The sequence below is a fragment of the Lissotriton helveticus genome, chromosome 12, assembly GCF_964261635.1.
Source record: "Lissotriton helveticus chromosome 12, aLisHel1.1, whole genome shotgun sequence".
Taxonomy (NCBI): domain Eukaryota; kingdom Metazoa; phylum Chordata; class Amphibia; order Caudata; family Salamandridae; genus Lissotriton; species Lissotriton helveticus.
In genome coordinates this window covers 147,867,137-147,886,167 of record NC_136073.1, presented here as the reverse complement: position 1 = coordinate 147,886,167, position 19,031 = coordinate 147,867,137, and the positions used below count along the sequence as shown (strand labels likewise).

General features: G+C 39.2%; 1 protein-coding gene across 2 annotated transcripts in view; it reads left to right on the top strand.

Moving 5' to 3' along the window:
- LOC144799564 (hydroperoxide isomerase ALOXE3-like) overlaps window positions 1–19,031 on the top strand; it is a 422,558-nt gene that overhangs the window by 40,356 nt on the left and 363,171 nt on the right. The window contains exons 7-10 of one of the 2 annotated variants that reach the window (XM_078670935.1): window positions 590–759; window positions 2,054–2,175; window positions 3,125–3,225; window positions 3,887–4,057. The exons of the other annotated variant lie outside the window; for it this stretch is intronic. Of the exons in view, the coding sequence (XP_078527061.1) occupies window positions 590–759; window positions 2,054–2,175; window positions 3,125–3,225; window positions 3,887–4,057 (564 nt within the window). The remainder of the gene's footprint in view (window positions 1–589; window positions 760–2,053; window positions 2,176–3,124; window positions 3,226–3,886; window positions 4,058–19,031) is intronic. 2 annotated transcript variants of the gene reach the window in all.

Sequence of the window (19,031 nt, the reverse complement as noted above, 5' to 3'; positions counted from 1 at the left end):
GACTTTCACCTTGTGGATACCCTGCTATCTCACAGGGGAATACCAGGAAGGGTTCCCTAAGCAAGCGCCGGGAAACCCACTGCGGGTAGCTGTGCGCTATATAAGCTCAACTACATTTACATTTACATTTACTCTACTTAGTATAGAAAGGCTTCAACATGGCTATGTATGGCACCCACCATTGGCAGACAACACAAACGCATTAGACACAACTCCAAACGTTTGTTACTAAAGATCCTGGACTGCTCCTCAGTGCCATTACTTCACAAGGAACACATTCGTCAGCCAAAATCATGCCCAAAACAGTCAAATACGCAACATCATTTGTAACTCAAACTCAGTCTATCTGTAACCAAAGGCAGCTGGATCTTCTGTTCTATGGAATGTATTAACAATTGCACAAATACTCCAACAGCACCTCTGTGGCATATTGTACACCCAAAGCTACATGAGTAAAACATTGGCACACACCCTAGATAGAGAAGGCACTATCCAAAATGTATAAAGTGATGACTTTGGTCCAGGAGTAAAAGAGTCTGGAGCAGCCTAGAAAATGGATCGAACCTGAAACTGTAATTTTCACCCACAGAGCACGGCAATAGGAGTAGCAGGTCTTGCTGAGCTTATATCAAGAGACATGCAGGCCATGACCTACACTTCCATTTGCATTACGGACAACCTCAAATCCCGTGAGGTTGAGTCCGTGCCCAACTTTTACTACAGAGATGATGGGTTGAAGATCTGGTCAGCAATCGAGAGGTGAGGCATGATGTCTTTGTCCCTAGTAATTTTGTGGCTTTCAGGGATTGCTTATTTTTGGCATTTTAATGGAATGCCTTGATCCGAAGCATTGTGTGTAAAATGTGAATAGCTTAGTAATTAATAAATGAAGGAATATTTGTGATTGACAGATTGATACCAAAATTCAAACCAGACACAGTAACCAAATAGCTAAAAGAAGGAATAAGTCCTGTATAAAAAAAGATTTGACCTGTTAACATAGGAGAACGTAAAAGGAACCTTTAACGCCTCTCGCAGCTTGGGGGAGAACCGCAAAGCTCTGGAGAAGACACTGAAACCTTGGGAAGAGTTGTCCCCTCACTCAATTTTACTGTGATATTTGATCCGCTGATTTTACTTTCCAGATCATTGTCATTAGTTGTGCTTGTCTAGTTCAGTTTATCACAAATACTACTCCCAGAAAGCAATAGCTTGTCAAATGGAAACAAAGGGGTGGCAATTTGGTATCCAAACTTTTAGCAGAGGTTGGCAAACCTATCAAAATACAGGTAAGGAGCAGGTCAAAAAAGGTTAATGGTTGATAAATCAAGCTCACTGATGACTTAGTGATGTGCTAAGGATTTATTAGGCAATGAAAGTGAAGCCCATAAGAGGTAAGAAGTCCTTGTTAAAGTTGCTGGAGGGAAAACGTAGCCATTTGTCTCAATACTCTAAATAGGAGTTCATTCACGTTTTCGGAGTCTGCAATTGTTTAATGACTCCTAAAATGGGTTTTCAGTCCCATTCTGATTCACTGTGTGGGAGGGTTGTGTTGTACGTGTCCCTTTTAAATACCCAATCAATATGAGATGATCACAACATTGAAAAATTACACACTCCCCACTTGAGGTGGTAAGCCATTTACAGAGTAAGAGGGCCTCCATAGACCTTCTTCCTTTTGCATCTGTAAACGAAAGTTTATTCCGGAATAAGCAGTGGCCCATGGGACCCAATGCGAACTTTTAAACATTTAAAAAAATAAAACTTGGGTTTTAAATGCACGCAAGTTTCTTTTGAGGAAAACAGACTGCCTAAAAAAAGACATTTACTTTATGTATAGGTGAGCAGACATGGTAGCTTGCTAAACTTCGCAGGCATTCATCTCTGCAGGAGACACCTAAACTATTCTACAGTTAACCTATTAACACGTGCTGAATAAATGGGATGAACTTACTTTCTTGTAAGAGGTAGAGCTTGATCTCTTTTGGTTTGGAAATTGTTCCATGTGGTATTACATCCATTGACTACTCAATTTTTTTTTTCACCCTCTCAGCTATGTGTCTGGTATTGTGGACTGCTACTATAAGAGTGACGAGAGCATCCAGACGGACCCAGAGCTTCAAGCGTGGGTGGGGGAGATCTTCAAAGAAGGCTTCCTGGAGAGAAAATCCTCTGGTATGATTGCTTGAACTTGTTGACCAGTGTTTTTGTTCATTTCCCGTTTGACATTCTTCGCCCTGGTTATGGTTTGATAGCAGAACCACAAAACATTGAGATGGATTGTAAGTTCAGGTTTTATGAACTCTAATGCTTGAAGTGCCATCCAAATTGTTTCTAGCACGGTTTTGGAATTCCTTTTCTGTGTTAACTACTATTTTCTTTATTCCAACAAAAATGCTAATTTAGGTTTCAGAAATCATTCTGATCTATAATTAGGGCTCCATGTGTTTTTGTTTTTACTGAGTTTTACAGATAAATACAGACCGAAAACTATTTATTTTCCAGTATGTATTTATTTTTAAATAGAGAGTATGGAAAATAGGTCGTCTTTAGATTTTTGTTTTTTCTACAGTCCATGAGTGACCGGACAGTAGTACAGATTGAGAGGTAGGGGAGATGGAAAATGAAAATAGATTTCCCATTAAGTGCAGATCTACACTTATTAATGCTATTCTACAATGCAAGTGTTTTCAGATCACGCTATTGCAATGTATACTACTGAAACCTTTTGGACATTCAAATGAAAGTATACATTTACCAGTCAAATGTGGAAAAATATTCATTGCAGCTTCATTTATTTAGAAAACCTAAAATAAAAATACAAAAAATGGTAAAAGAAATATGGATAAATACAGACTGAATTGTTAAAAAAATAAATACCATAAAACCAATCTATAATTCTGTGCCAATTTTCAATGTACAACTCAGAAAACACTATTGGCAATGTCATTAGATTGTAGCACTCTATTAAATCTGTATAAACATTTCCAAAATTAAATACCCTGCATACACGATTTCAATTGTACAACTGCAGGCCTATCTTCTCCTGGCCCTTGCGGCACAGGATCTGACTCCGGTAAATGTGTTATTAGTCTTCATAAAATGTTTTCTCATATTCTTTCAGGAGTTCCATCTTTGCTACAGACCCGCCCTGAATTGATCAAGTATTTGACTATGGTGATTTTCACAAGTTCTGCTCAGCATGCAGCTGTCAACAGTGGGCAGGTAACTGTGAATATGCTTCTAGTACTGTAGGTGGTGGGGAAAAATGACCAAGGGGATGTAAGAGGCTAGAAAACGAATGTGTACCATATCAATCATAAAGGTTTGTGAGAGCAAATAGCAGGGTACAAGGCTATCAGAGCACTGAGGTTGTGACCTTAGAAGTTGAGCCGAGGAGGTCCAGAGGCTTATCAGAAGTTATTGCTCTGGATGGGGAGGTTCAGGGTTTCCTAGAACAAAGTCTTCACTAATGTGCCTAGTGCACCTTTGGACAGCTGGAGCACAAATCTGAGTGGAGACCACTGGGACAGACTTTACTCATGGTGTTTTTCCCCATTGCACCCTAGCAACAAGGCCCTGTTTTGAAAGATGGTACACTACCAGCTGAGGAAGAATGCCTCAAATGGGAGACTGAATATTCAGATACTTTTGGAAATACCGCTTGGTCTGGAATTACATGTATATAAACTCTAGCGGACATTCTGACTCCTGCCAAATACTTACTTTTCCAACCTGCCCTCCAACGATGATTATCTCCCTAGAAAACGAAATAGTTTTTTCTTATAAAGCACTCTGACAATCCTAGGTCTATAGGCACCATATAAATCTACTTAAAATCACAAGTATCAAATGTTTTCTTTCTTTTGGGCTTGTGCTACTGTAGTTTGATTTCCTTGCCTGGATGCCGAACGGTCCCAGCACAATGCGCCAACCTCCTCCCAAGACCAAAGGCACAGCAACACTGGAAAGTGTCCTTGAGATCTTGCCCGCGGTGGGCACTACTGCCAGCATGATGGTGGCTGTCCGGCTTCTCAGTAAAGAGCCTGGTGACATGGTAAGCAATCGATTCTCTCCTTGAGTATGTTAGTAATCTCAAGTTGTGGGTAAACGGTACCTCTTTGTGACTTAACTCCGCCCTGCCAAGTGCTATGGATTGTGCATTATACTAATACATTTGAATATTATCTGTGCATTACTGCTGTTGGAAAATTAAGGGGATTTGGTCAAATGGGTATTTAAGATTAAACATCCCAATTTACAGATTTAGTCCTCTAAAATTTCTGAATGCTCTTGACAGGTTAATGGACCTTGGCCACTGTGTTCGGAATTGGAGCTCAAACAGAATGTACAGGGCAAGCATGTCAACTGTCAAGTTCTTTATTTTAAGTCCATAATGAGAGATGAGTCGTTTTTTAGGATTTTATTTTCGTATTAAAGTGTAGGTTTCACTAATTCTTAATTCATTTGTCAAATAACAATCAGGTTACACAATTGATAATAGTAAAATATAGTTAGTGCAGATCATATAATGTGCATACAGCTTGTTCCATAAAGGAAAAATCCTATTCTAGGAAATGGGGCGCAAATGATGTCTGTCAGAACCCATGAAGAGCTACAAAATAAAGGCAAGCGTGAGATTAGCATGAAGCTAAAATCAATAATACCAGAATTCCCTTTAAAGGGAAAATCAAGCAAATAAGCTTTGGCAAAGCCAATTTAGTCAAATCATAAAGCTTGGGCTTTAATAAATGTTAAAGGAACACAGCCTATCATGTACTGCTGTGAATCTCAGATCTGCCTACCATCATACTAAATCTTTCAAGCTCTGTTCGATTTGCCCTCATCCCAGCTGATCTGCCGCCTTTCTACTCTCTACTAATTCTCCACTTCGCTCATTCCAGCTGATGTGCTTCCCATCCGAATATCTGCCGTGCTAAAGGAATCTGAATCCAAGTCCATATCTCTCAATCTGCAGCTCTTCTGAATCTGAAGCTCCTAAACTAAGAACACATTTTTAAAGCAGTAATTCAAAGTTGCAACAACATGTGGCATGTTCTCTGCTTCCATTCAATGGAAATTCAGCATTCTTCAAATGGCACATCTTCCCCTTCCTGCGGTCCACACGCCATCCACCATGCGAGCAGGCTATCTTCTTTGTTACCACATGCTGAATCTTGTTTTAAAATGAGTTCATTTCCTAACCTTCTGATAAAGCAACTGTTATTTTAATTGAACATATAATCTGTAAGCTGCAAAGAAAAGCATATTAGCAGGAAATCATTATAAATAAAATATGGTTAATGCATTTTGAAATAAGTGCATTCTGTCCTCCATGGGAAATAAATTAGGCTTTAATTCGGTTATGAATAGGGCTATGTTTAAATAAATTTCTATCGGCAACAAATGTTATCATGAATGTTTCAAGGGTAAATGCTGTACTTTTTATAAAGTGTCTTTATTTTACAAACGAAAGGCACATTCTACAGTTATCTGGAAGGTAAACTTCTTTGAGCAAGCTGCATTTCTACTAACCATTAATTCTAGTTAGCTGTGACTGTTTTCTGCACTTTTAAATGTCCTGTTAATTTAATGCAAACTGTGCGTTGATGCTGCACAAGTTTAAAAACCACATTCTATAGTTAAGACAATCTAAGCTAATGACATTAACTCTAAATTATAGATGGCCATATATTAGCATTCTAAAGAACAGGATTCTATTGAAGGGATAGCGTCTGGTTAAAAGCTTTTGAATATCAAAACCTCATATTTTCCGCACCAAATGTCTGCATGTCATGTTTAAATTCCAAGGCAGACTGGTCATTTTTCTGTTATGCAAGTAATCTTTTTTTAAGCTCTTTCCCACCCCGTAAACTGACAAGATTGTCACACAATCTAAAACATGTTACTTCAATGCCAACATTCTGATGCTAACCGGGCATCTAGATCTGCAATCAGCAAAATAAAGAAGTGAAGTCTGGGCTGGCCTGTAGGTGAGATACACTCCTGGTTACCAAGGAGCTCGCCTCGTTGGACTACAATGTTTTTTGTTGGTTCTCGAAGGGTTTTGCTAGCTTGGCTAGAGTCTTTCATGTTAGAATTGGTTTAAACCAGAAGGTACACCATGTCTCATGCAGTGCACAGCCTTTCCACCCAAGGCATCAGTGCCTTTCACTGTGTCACTGATGGGGGAAGTTGACAGCAGTGAAGCCAAAGCACCAGATCGACCCATGATTTTTTTAAGACCTGAGCCAATTGCACTCTGTGCCAGAGCCCAAGCCACGATGACTTTGAATAATCCTTTAACATATATTTTTAAAATCTACTTTCCTTTTTTAAAATTTTTATTGTGGGTGATGAGTATTATTGACATTTTACAGAGAAATGTTGTCTGTTCCAGAGAATAACAAAGAGTGGGAAGAGAGAAGGCTTAACTCACTTCCCTTATCAAATGCAACAATCAAAGTGAGCTAGCTGAGATTCCTCTTACTACCGTGAGTAGGGAGCCCCTTTCGGTTTTTAAAAGAACCCTCACCAGACAGTTTCTTTTAGAGAAAATATCCCTGATTATTAGATGTACTCTATTTAGAATTTGACAAGTGCGCCTATGCACGGTTAGTGGCCTGGCCAGAGCTGAAATTGGATCATAAATTAAAAGCTTTTCCAAACCGAGACCCCGAAAAGGCATTTGGCACTGGGCCCCCAAAATACTTACGATGTCCCTGGAACATGTACTCACCCTGCCCCTGCGTGAGTTAACCTGCTGTTAAACATACTGGCCACTGGAATCAATTAGGAATAAGGAGTGGAAACACCCTCACGACCATGTATTCAGTGTAAAATTTAAAGCAAAAAAAATCTAAACTCCCAGACTGGCATTCGGTGACTCGCTTATGGCTAGTCGGTGTGATCAGTCAGCAGCACTAATTGCTTGCTCACTGAAGGATGCTTGTGTCCTCTCCTTCCCAATACTAGGGACAGCTAGTGCTGAGTGTTCCCATTTCAAATGAGCAAAGTAAATTCACACCTAGTTCTAAATCAGTTTAATTCAGTGGACTTCTCTTTATTAACAATTTGATGGCCATTTCTAAGCTAGATCTTGTGACAAAAAAAAGAACCCTTCTAGCCCTTACCATGGAACATGGGAGTGTTTACTCCACACTATGGATTAGATCACACATGCTCTTAATTTTCACTCGGATATATTAAATGTCCAGGTAGATATTTTAAACACATTGGCTTCCCACATAGTAGGGATAGACGCAAGACTTCTTCAATTAACCAAATTGATAACCAAAGTCCAATCAAATAAAGAGAACCAATTAATAACTTGTTGTTTTGCACAACTGTGACAATTTCAGATCGACCTTCAATCGTTAGTTCTAAGGTACAGGAACTAAAACTGTCTGGTAGAACGGCCCAAGGTAAATTAATTACTAAGATAAAAGGAATTTATTTGTGGCAAAAAATAATTTCAATTATCCAGTTCAATCAGGATTGACCACCATAGAAAAGTCGGTGAACTCACAAGAAAATGTGAATAGAGCAAATAGGAAAATTACCGCTACGAATGAACAACCTGCAAATGATGCCATCAATTTGAAAAAGTCTGAGCTATCTCAAGATAGGCCTAAAAGTGCTGAATCTAAGGATCATTTGGTAGTGGATGAGGTGAAAACTATCTGTTCTGAAGCAAATCAAGCATTAAGCGGTATTACAAACTCAGATCTTGTCCAAACAGGCAAGTAAAAAGTTAAGGGAAACCCACGATAAAATATCACAGGGAAAAAAAACCTCAAGGAGGTTATAATATCGAACTTGAGCCTAAAGAGTCCGATATAAAAGCCCTACTTCCGATTTTTTTTTTTTTTTTTTTTTTTTTTTTTTTTTTTTTTTTTTTTTTTTTTAGATCTGCGGAAGCACCTGTGGTCAATCTAAAGGTTAAACAAAATGGACAAACCATTGATATACCCACCCCTGACGTGCCCAATTCCAGTATATGGTCTAAAATTTCTGCTCCATCAAAGTCAGGGGTCATTAGGCAAGAAGTTACCTAAAGAATTGGTTGATCAATGTGGAGAACAAAATACCTTCACTCAGAAAATTGTAAGTGTTCACCATCAAAGTCATAACGAGATTCATATTGAGCAACCACTTACTCATCACCAAAAGACAGAAGTCCATGTACCAAGACAATCTGTAGTCCCAGTTCCAATCATTGGGAAGAGGGATCTAATTGGTACTATAAATAAGGAGGAAATGGAGGCTACAGATTACTCGTATGAACTGAAGAAAGTAGTCTTTTGCCCTCAGTATATTACAAGAGGCCCTTATGATATCTTGAACCGTGGAAATATTCTGAAATTATTGAATGCAATTGCAGATTTGAAGGATGTAAAAATGATTTAGAATCAGTTGAGTTTAAGAAAGATTGTAATAACTTTTATAATGAAATAATTGTTACAACCAAAGTGATAACATTGTCAGTAAAATAATCATTAACAATCAATTTGAGAAATGGGGCATCAAAGTTTGGAGAACTAATGGGTCTCAATATCCGACTGTTGATTCAGAGTAGGTTACCTTGTAGCCTGGACTTAAAGATCGGTGGGCAAAAAACAGGTCCGGGATCATATGGAGTTCTGAAAGGTGCCTCTGGTCCATCAACAAAGTTGAATTTGTCGTTCGGTATTAAGATCAGGAGCTGTCAACCAGGACTTCGAATAGGTTAAGAGTCCAAGAAAGAAACCAATCCGGTTGAAGATTGGAGTTGGCTACCGTCGACATTGGCAAATGGAAACCCTGTGAAGAACGATTGATGCCCGAATTCTCTTGAAAAAGTATTAAAACCTTTTAAAATCTGTTCTTGGAACACAAACTGTCTTAAATCACTTCTTGAAGATCTAGATGTAATAAGTGTTCTTAAAACCATTGACCTATTAATGCTCCAGGAAACATGGAATATGTTTACTGAACCCCATATTGGTTATTTTGAATATTAGAATGTGGCTATTCGTAAGGCCTCTACCAGTCGTCCTAGTGGCGGCCTCTCTGTTTCTGTGAACTTGGATGTTAAACATTTTGAGATTGATCTACTGGTAAAATGGCTACAGTGTATTGAATTAATTTCCAAGCAATCTACTTTTTTTAAATGTTTAAGTTAAAAAAAAAAGGTTAAATCCACTCCACTTTTGTGCTTATGGGAAATAGTAAAAGTGTTTATATTATGACCTTTTAGATTTGCTGATCATTTCTAGTGATTTTACCACACACCTTTTTACTTGTAAAAAGCAGAATATACACTCTAATGTTATCCCAGTGGATGAATTCCGAGTTTATAAAATGTAATCTTAAGGTAATGCAAGACAACGATAACACACCGACATTTAACAAAACGTGTAGTCCCTCTATTATTGATTACTCCATAATTTCTGAGAATTTTTTTAATTAGCTACAAAGTTATCATGCATTACCAAGGATTGAGTGATCATAATCCAAACGTTATTTACTTTGCTTTTTCTTTTGAATACTTACCGGAAACGAGAATAATCAAAACTGCTCCTATTCCATTTAACCTTAAAAGGTTAATATGGAATGAGAGAACTGAAAAGGATATATTGGAAGTTCTTTACCGTTTAATTATAAATGTCCAAGATGCTATTGCTGAAGGAAAATTTATGGTTACTCTCTGGCCTGGTTTGTGTTCTGCTCTTTTTGGCTAATTTTCCTAATTTTAAACCATCAAAGTGTAACTTTGACCTCAAATAATCTATAGTGGTTTTCTAATCGATTTACTATACCTTGAAAGAAGTTTAATAGAGCAATGAGAGCATTGTATAGAAAAGCGAAAGGAACATCTAATTTTGTTGTATCCCAACAAATCAAATAATTGAGAAAGGGATACAAGAATGACATATGGAAGGCTAAACAAGTATACTATGAAGGAATTTGGTCTAAATTACCCTTGAATCTTTAGTTTTACATAAAATGTATTCTGGGGTATTCTCAATAATCTTGAACTTGGTAATCCGAGGCAATAGTGCCAATATTGAAGAATTAAGCTGGGTAAACTTTTTCCATAACTTTAAATCTGTTCCTCCGGGCCCACAGTTTAATTCTAGTAAAATTAATTCTGTCCATCATTGCCAGCAAGCAAACATAAAAAATGGTGGGTCAGACTTAAGTGTCTGAGCCATTTGACAGAGCCATGGTCAGTAGAGTAAAAAAATAAAAATAAAGTTACAAATATTAGATCAAATGGAGCCCCCGGTCCGAATGGAATTCCGAACATGCAAACTTAAAACATTGGCCAGAAGTAATAACACTTTTATTTAATGACGTGCTTAAAACAGGTTTTATTCCGGAATCATGGCAGGGAAGTATCATCCAACCAATATACAAAAGTGGTCCCCAAGACAATCCCGCAAACTATCTTTTAATTGCCTTAAGAGATGTGGAGGCAAAAAATTCACCAGTTGTCTTTTGGAAGAACTGGAAGCATGGGCCCTGAGAGGATTTGATTCCAGATTTACAAACTGGTTTTACAAAGGGAGAATCGACTAACACTAATTTGATTTTGACATTCTTGGGCAATAGAGCCAAATATATAGGAAACAAAAGTTGTATATTTTTTTAGTTGATTTAAAAGCCGCCTTTGATTCTGTACCGCAAAATGTATTATGGTTGAAGTTACTTAATTGTGGCATATCTAACACTTTATTAAAGATGAACAAATTATTATACTCCAATACATGAGTACAGATCAAAGTCTGTGAGACACACAACTCGTCGCCTTGAGACCAATATTGGCTTGAAACAAGGTTGTGTCTTGGCACCTTGCCTTTTTAATATTTTTATGTCTGATCTCTCAGCTCATTTTAAACAGGTTAATGCCCATTCTCCTGCTATTTTGGGCATAGAGATTAAATATCTACAATATGCCGACGACCCCATTTTATTAAGCCAATCTGTTATAGGATTAAAAAGATTAATAGATTCTTTTAACCAGTATCTCTCAAAATGGTCTAAAAATAAATACAAAAGACAAAAATAATGACCGTGGGAAAAACAAAATTAGAATGGAATATCAATGGTTTGGTCATTGAATGTGTAAAATCGTACAAATATTTAGGATTCACATTTGATGATAGTATGTCATTTAGGCAGCACTTTAATAACCTTGAAACTAAGGGAACATCACTGTCATTTGATTGTAGAAAATTGAGAGATAATGCTATCATGACCACCTGTTGAAGGTTATGAAAGCAAAGTTAATTCCATCCTTGGATTACGGTTCCATTATTTTCTACGGCAGACGCGAAAAGTCTTAACGACATTGAGTTGAGGACATATAAATCAGTTTTCAGGATTCCTGGATATATTAGCTGTGCCAACATAAGACTAGAATTTAGTCTAAAAAAACAAATATTGGCCCAACAATCTACGTTTTTAAAGACATTGTCATTGTCTCGTGCTGAAGAGGGTTCTTGCAAATCAGTGTTGGCATGAGATGTGAATATGCAAGTAGTTGGCAAACCTACTTAAACAAATCTATTAGGAGTAAAGTGGTTTATAAAAAACAATCGGCTATCTTGTCAACTATAATAGATAAAGATGAACTTAGGAAAAAAAACACTTATGGTCAATTGTAAACTCCTTTGGTTAACTGGCTCCCCGACCTTATTTGTTTCATATAAAACCCTTAATTAAGAATACATTTAGGTTACGGTTCGGGAGATATGTTATTTATTTATACAATTTATATAGCGCGCAAATACCGTGAGGTGTCTCGGTGCTGCTCAAATCATGTGCTGAGGGGAAGTCCTGACTTCTTACTGATTAAAAAACCATGATTTTAATTGTTTCCGAAATGTCATTAAGGAAGGACTGTTTTTTATATAGTGGGGGAGAGTGTTCCACAATCTGGAAACAGCCACTATGAATCGTCTGTCTCCCCAGTTCACTTTTTTGTATGCGGGATTGGGAGCAGATGGGCTGAGGATGAGCGTACGGCTCTTTTGGGAGTGTATATACACAAGGCTTTTTTTAGGAATTCTGGCCCTATGTTATTCATGGCTTTATAAGTAATACACAGCGCCTTAAATTTGGTGCGACTCCTGACCGGGAGCCAGTGAAGTTGGCGCACGATTGGGTTAATGGAAGAAAAGTTTGATGTACCGGTCAGGATTCTAGCAGCCACGTACTGGATTAGTTTCATCTTGTTGAGGACTTGCTCTTGGGCATTTAGTAAAAGACCATTGCAGTAATCAACCTTGGAAAGTACTAGGGTACACAAGGGTCTTGCCTGCACGGGGGGGAGGAAAGGCAGAAGTTTCTTAACCATCCTAAGAGTGTAAAAGGATGCAGAAACTACTGCATTAGCATGGCTCAGAAATGACAACTTATTATCAAATAATACCCTTAAGTTCCTGACTTTGGTGACCGGTGTTGGGGGGGGAACCTAGGTCCGGATGTCACCATACTGGGGACCAAGACCCGGGTCAGACTACCGAAGATCATGACCTCCATCTTGTCTGAATTTAATTTTAAGCAATTGTGATCCATCCAGGAGCTGATGGCCATCATGCCTTCCTGAAAGTTGGCCGCAACTGCTCCTCCATTGTTATGAATGGCCAGTACCAGCTGGGTATCATCAGCGTAAGATGTCAGCCCAATTCCATATGATTTTAATGACCCTCGCCAAGTCCGACACATAGATGTTAAATAGTGTCGTTATCCAACTAAAGATGGAATGCCGAAATGGGAAAACAAGTGGCCCTCCAACCTAGCTAGGTTATGTTGTGAGGAAACCTAACAATTTGGGGCATAAAGACTATATGCACTAAGAAGAGCGGAAAACCATATTAAATTCTATTTATAATGAATTGGAAGTAAGATCTTGTAGAAACGCCATCTTATGCTTAAATGGAGCCACCACCCATCTTATTTCCCGATTTTTGTTACGTTTATTTTTATAGCTGAAAAGAAACTTTGTAATATAGACAATATAAGTGAAGATATCTATGCTAAGAAAATTATTTAAAAAGCTGCAATGATTTTCTTGGGTTATGCATGGTCTTTAAACCGTAGCTGTTAAGGTTTGATAGCCCATGTGCGTTTCTTTTTATATTGCTATTAACTGTTTTAGGGATGGTGTGGGTATCCTAAAGTCTGGCTAAAGTCTATTACTACAAATGCACTTTATTGCTAATGTTGTTTCTAATGCAATTTTACTACGGTTGGTTGTTTTTAATGTATCTTATCATTCTAAAGTTATTTGATATATGACCACTTTAGCTGCTAGCACAAGGCACCTTAGTTTCTGCTGCTAAACGTGTACTAGCTCAATTGCACTTTATTGCCAAATTTGTCTTGAATGTTATTCTTTTGGGCCTTTTTTTTATCTCTGCATGTCTTATTGTTTTAAAGTTTTTCTTTGAGTAATGTATTGTATACTGTCAATTATATCTGCTGGCACAATGCACTTTATGTTTGCATACTGATCATTTGCAGTCAAACAAACTTAGGGCTTAGCTGTAGATTTTTGCTTGGCTAAGTGTAATGTCTGGGGCTATATATATATATATATATATATATATATATATATATATATATATATATATATATATATATATTTAACCTACTGGCGGTCGCCAGTAGGTGTATATATAGTTAGGATTTTTTCTCTATGGGTTTTTTGAAAATTCTATGTCTAATAACTTTGGCGTTTGTGGACGGAATTGGCTGACATTTTCAGGAAAATGGCACATTTTGTTTCTGAGCAGCCCTTGAAAATTTGGGGGGGGTTCGTCCAGTGGGGGCCGAGAAAAAAGGGGGGTCCCAAAACGTGTTTTTAACATTGAGTTTTCCATAGGGCGGTTGGCCTCACTTTTAGCCCGAACGGCTGAATGGATTTGCACGAAACTTGGCAAAATTGTAGGGACTGGTAGCCCGATGTGCCTTTTGTAGGTCTCAATATATGTGCTCCAGTGGATTTTGAGAAATTAACGTTTAAAAAAAGATATATATCTGTAACAGCGGACCGGGCAGCGCACTGGTTCGCGGACTTTTCGCGCAACGGAGCTTTGTGAAGCGAAGCTGATTGGTTCTCCGGCGTCTGTCAACATTCCAAACAGTCCGTAGCGGCCGCCATCTTGTCTCTCGGTAGGATCGAGAGACAAGAGGAGGTCAAAACAAAGGGGGAAATAACTATAAGGGGGCATAGTAGATCCTCGCTGACCCCCTAGGTTTGATGTGGAGGTTTTAAAAGGGCCCCGCGGGGCAAAAAAAAATAATAATAATAATTGAACGGCTGAATGGATTTGCACGAAACTTGGCAAAATATTAGGGACTGGTAGCCCGATGTGCCTTTGCTAGGTCTCAATATATGTGCTCCAGTGGATTTTGAGAAATTACCGTTCAAAAAAAGATATATCTGTAACAGCGCTCCGCTTCGCGTAACGGAGGTTTGCGAAGCTGATTGGTCATTCTGTCACTGGGCTATAGTTGGGCTACATCTGGCTGATATTTGGGCTACATTTGTTTTTTTGTGTGTCTGGCGGCCATCTTTGGGCTACATTGGGCTACATTGGGCTACATTGGGCTACATTGGGCTACATTGGGCTACATTCGGCTAATTAGCAAATAGCTCATCGCAAACTAGGAATGGTAAAGAATCGCTATTTATTCCTTAAAGTTCGCTATTTAGGAAATGCAAATAACTTTGATACATATGGCGGTTCATCTCTAACAAGATAAGAAGCATAGGGATACATTTATGATGACTGGCGCATCACCAGGGATGTGTTAGTCATTCTGTGCCGCTGTTCCGTCACCTATGGTGTGCTGCATTTACAATGCGGCGCATCATGGGGCAAAAACAGCACAGATGCGTGATGTATCTGTGCCGTAAAGGTGGCGCATTGCTGGAGTTGTATCGCAAGTGTGATGAAGCTCCAGCAAGGGTCGGGGGTGCCCCTGTCGCAGGGTTTCTGTTCTCACACAGAACTGTGGACAGAGGATTGGAACCTCGGCGAATTAGGGTGTCCCAAAACTCACGTTAGTAATCAAAAACTCCTTAGCAAACTAGGTACAGTGTCACATTGGATATAACAAACTCTCAATGTTTAGACAATCCAGAATATGAACTTATAGTACCTCAGGATACGTGGAACTCATGAACAGTCGGTCGTTATAGATTTCTTAGAAACCAGAACATGGAGTTAAGAAGAACAGATGTGTATTTGAAATGTTTATTTACTAATGCCGTCTTCTCAGGCGTAGTACCTTAGATAATAAAAGTACACATTATCAGTAGCAAAATTACCAGCATAGTTACTAGTACATAAAAAGTGAATGGTGATAGTATGTTAACATGCTGTAAATGAATAAGAGTTAGCAACACTTATAAGCAGCCGCGGGCCGTGGAGGGAGTTACGGTGAGGCAGGGAGGCGGGGAGGGGGAGAAGCAGGGTGGAGAATACAAGTACACATATTATCAGTAGCAAAATTACCAGCATAGTTACTAGTACATAAAAAGCGAATGGTGACAGTATGTTAACATGCTGTAAATGAATAAGAGTTAGCAACACTTATAAGCAGCCGCGGGCCGTGGAGGGAGTTATGGTGGGGCAGGGAGGCGGGGAGGGGGAGGGGCAAGGTAGAGAGGGCTCCACCCTGCTTCTCCCCCTCCCCGCCTCCCTGCCCCATCGTAACTCCCTCCACGGCCCGCGGCTGCTTATATCTCACCCTCCCTAATACACATATTATATTATTTGCTAAGAAGGTCTCTTTGTGTTGGTTTAGGGCGTGCCCATACTTTAGTGTCTTAGATTTGAAGGAATCACATCAGCATACACCAGCTCTCTCTTCATGTGCACCGCATCAACTGTTGTGTATGTGTGTTCGGCAAAGCAATATAAAACCCGCCTCATGCCCAGAATTGGCAGAAGTTGCACTTATGTTATGAGTATGAAGTCGTGGAGATCAGACCTCATAACAATTCTGTATCGTGTTGTTCTTGAAACTTTAGCACTCGCTGTACAGATATAGTTTAACAAGTAAAGCAGATAGTAGACCAATAACATATTATTCTCATGTAAACCACGATGAACTACTAGGTGGAAAGCTAAAGCAACAACTAAGTGTCGTGTGCAGAAGTTGCAAAAAAGGAAAAATGGCGTTTAAACCGGTAATGAGCCCATGCTAACTTAACACGGTGTAAAGATATCCAGGACCTAGATGACACCTCCCCATGATCCGGAAACGAACTGAATAAGATAATAGAAGTGCCATCTCATGAGAGCAGATTGCAAGTTTATATGTGGACGGTCCGCAAGGTAAAGCATTAAAAACTAGGAAAATTTAATGCTAAAGAAAAATAAAACAGCCAAGTACTTTATCGAGTCTTAAGCCAATAGGCAAGGTAAATAATAAAAACTTGACAAATAAGTCAATGAATTGTCAATGAAATGCTAGTACTCAGCATATCAAACATGAAAAAGGTCTATGACATAACTGTGTATGCAAAATAAGCTGCAACAGCCTCCAATAGGAAGTCACCGTCTTCATCCGAAAACAGTTCAGCCATCCAATTTAAAAGCGGAAAAGAACATACGTGCTCTCCCAGCACCGGATCCTCTATCACCATCAGAGGACAGCTCGGTGGGTTTTCAAGAAAGCTCTGTTCCAAGAAAGACTGTGCTGCCGCCAGTAAATTCCAGGGACCAAGTAGTCCATGCATCAATGCCACAGCCATAATCCTTTCGCCAGGACAAACCAACTCGTGAGTAATGATAGGAGTCATCAGCTGATTAAAGTCGACGTCAGGAGAAACCGGTCCGCAGAGACACAAATCAATGGCCCAATCGAAATCACAGGTCAGGCAGTGAAACACAGGCTGGACACAGGTGAAGTAGGAGAACCGAAAAGATAATCCATATGCCGTGCTTAATATCGCCAACGGCATTGTGCCATAATATTCTAGCATGCGATTGCGGAACAGTGTCAGCAGCTGCAGGGTCGGAGGTTGCATAGGAGGGACATCCATATTTAAAAATGTAAAAAAGCACAAGAGCGTCCGCTGGTAATGCAAGTAAAAATGCCAATCTACGAACCAGAGTGCAGAAAATACAATGAAAGGAAGCAGGGATGACTCCAAAGATTTTCTCAAATGAAGTCACGAGACCACTGGTAACAACTTTAAAAAAGTGTGCCAGGGACTTTGTGGAGGATGCGTTAAAGATAGTCGGAAACATGTTGCTGAAATTGAAAGGCAAATCTTAATTGAAAAGGGTGTGCACCTCTTTATGGGTGTTCGCTATGTGAAGTACGAAAGTTTCACGGGCCGAACTCAAGGCCACCTCTCTCTGAGACAAAAGAGCTCTTATTCTTGCCATGCCGTTGAAACGTGTCCCAAGGTTGGTATTTGTGGCCAGATTGAAAACTCCCTATGTTCATGTGTGGGAGGAAATAGAACATTTCTGCAGCAAATAACCCGTTCACTTACTGTTACGATAAAAGGAATACTTTTAATTAACTCGGAACAATCTTCATTATTGAGCATCAAATAACTACCATTTTCCAACAACTTGAACGTGGGGATGATAGCAGGAACTGGCGTGCCTTGCAACACGCAAGCCATATTTGGTCGGTGTTTGTTGCATGAACCGTGTAACTGTATGTGCCTACACATTAGTGAATGATCTGGCGTCTCAGTGCATTCCTCTCCATTCAGATAAACTTCTTGATCATCTTTGAAACATCTGTATGTGTATGGAAGCGACCAGACCTCATGAAGAAAAGCACTACCTAAAGGTTCATAACGACCTATTGGTATATATTTCATACAATTTGAAAACTTATATAAAGCAAAAGGCAGCGTTATTAAACCGTGGATAAGGCATGTTGCCAAAAAACCCGCAATCCTCTGCTGATGTCACTGAGCATGTCATGAATGATGTAATATGTGACATCATCAGCAGTGGATTACGGGTAATGGTATCTCTAGTTTACTCCCTTATAGCTGTTTCTTTTAACATAAGTGTCTGTTTCCTTCCCTTATACTTACTGTTTTTGGTTCGCTTCCGGTTCGCGTACCGGCGAGCGAACTAGGAAGCGAACTAAGAGAAATAGAGGTTGGCACAGTTCCAAATATTGTACCAATTTTTTAATAACGGGGAGGTAGTTCTGAAAACTTTTTTTTTATTTTTCTGAACATTTTTTTACTGTTTTTGAATTTTTCGGAACAGTTTTATATTTTTTTGGGTTTTTCTTGGAGGGGGCAATGAAAACGATTCATTGTAAAGGGCTCAACAGGAGCAACAAAACAAAAAAAAGAAGTATTTATTATTTTGGGCGTTTCGGACAAACTTGCATATGATAGTCAATAGCTCTGTTGATCAGAGTGATGCTTTTTTCTCCGTAGGAAATGAATCCATCGCAAAATGCGCAGATGTGTTTTACATCACCAAATCTCATTTGTATATTTGGCACCATCTCCCTGCCCTCTGGTCCCGTTACTTCCGGTACAACAGATCTTCTGGCCATAATAGGTAGATTATCTAGGTCGTTCCGAAACTGTGCAGCACTGTAGTTGTTAGGATGCCACCTAGTCATATGGCGATGCATTGTGTAGTTTCCGAAACTGTATTTTTTGTCGGTCCCTCTGGACAGTCTATCTTGACATATAAGGCAAGTTACGTATCTTGCATTTACTTTTTTCTGACCTTTGGGAATTTTAAAAAATTGCCAAATGAAGTTTTCTTTCCGGTGAGACGTCCTGGGCTGCTCAGGCAAAAACTGCCTCTCTTCGTGCTCGTCCTCCTGTTCCTCTTCTTCTTCTTGTTGAATTACAACTTGAGCAGGTGGTCCACTCTTCCTTGGATGTGGTGGAGGTGGTGGGGAAGCACCAGCTGAAGCTACTAAAGAAGCCATTGCTCAGTGATCACAAAGGGTCTTTCTCTCACAATGATGAAAGTCAGAGTGAGGAAAGGAGGGATTTTCATCATTTGGGAAAAACAAGAGTTCTCAAC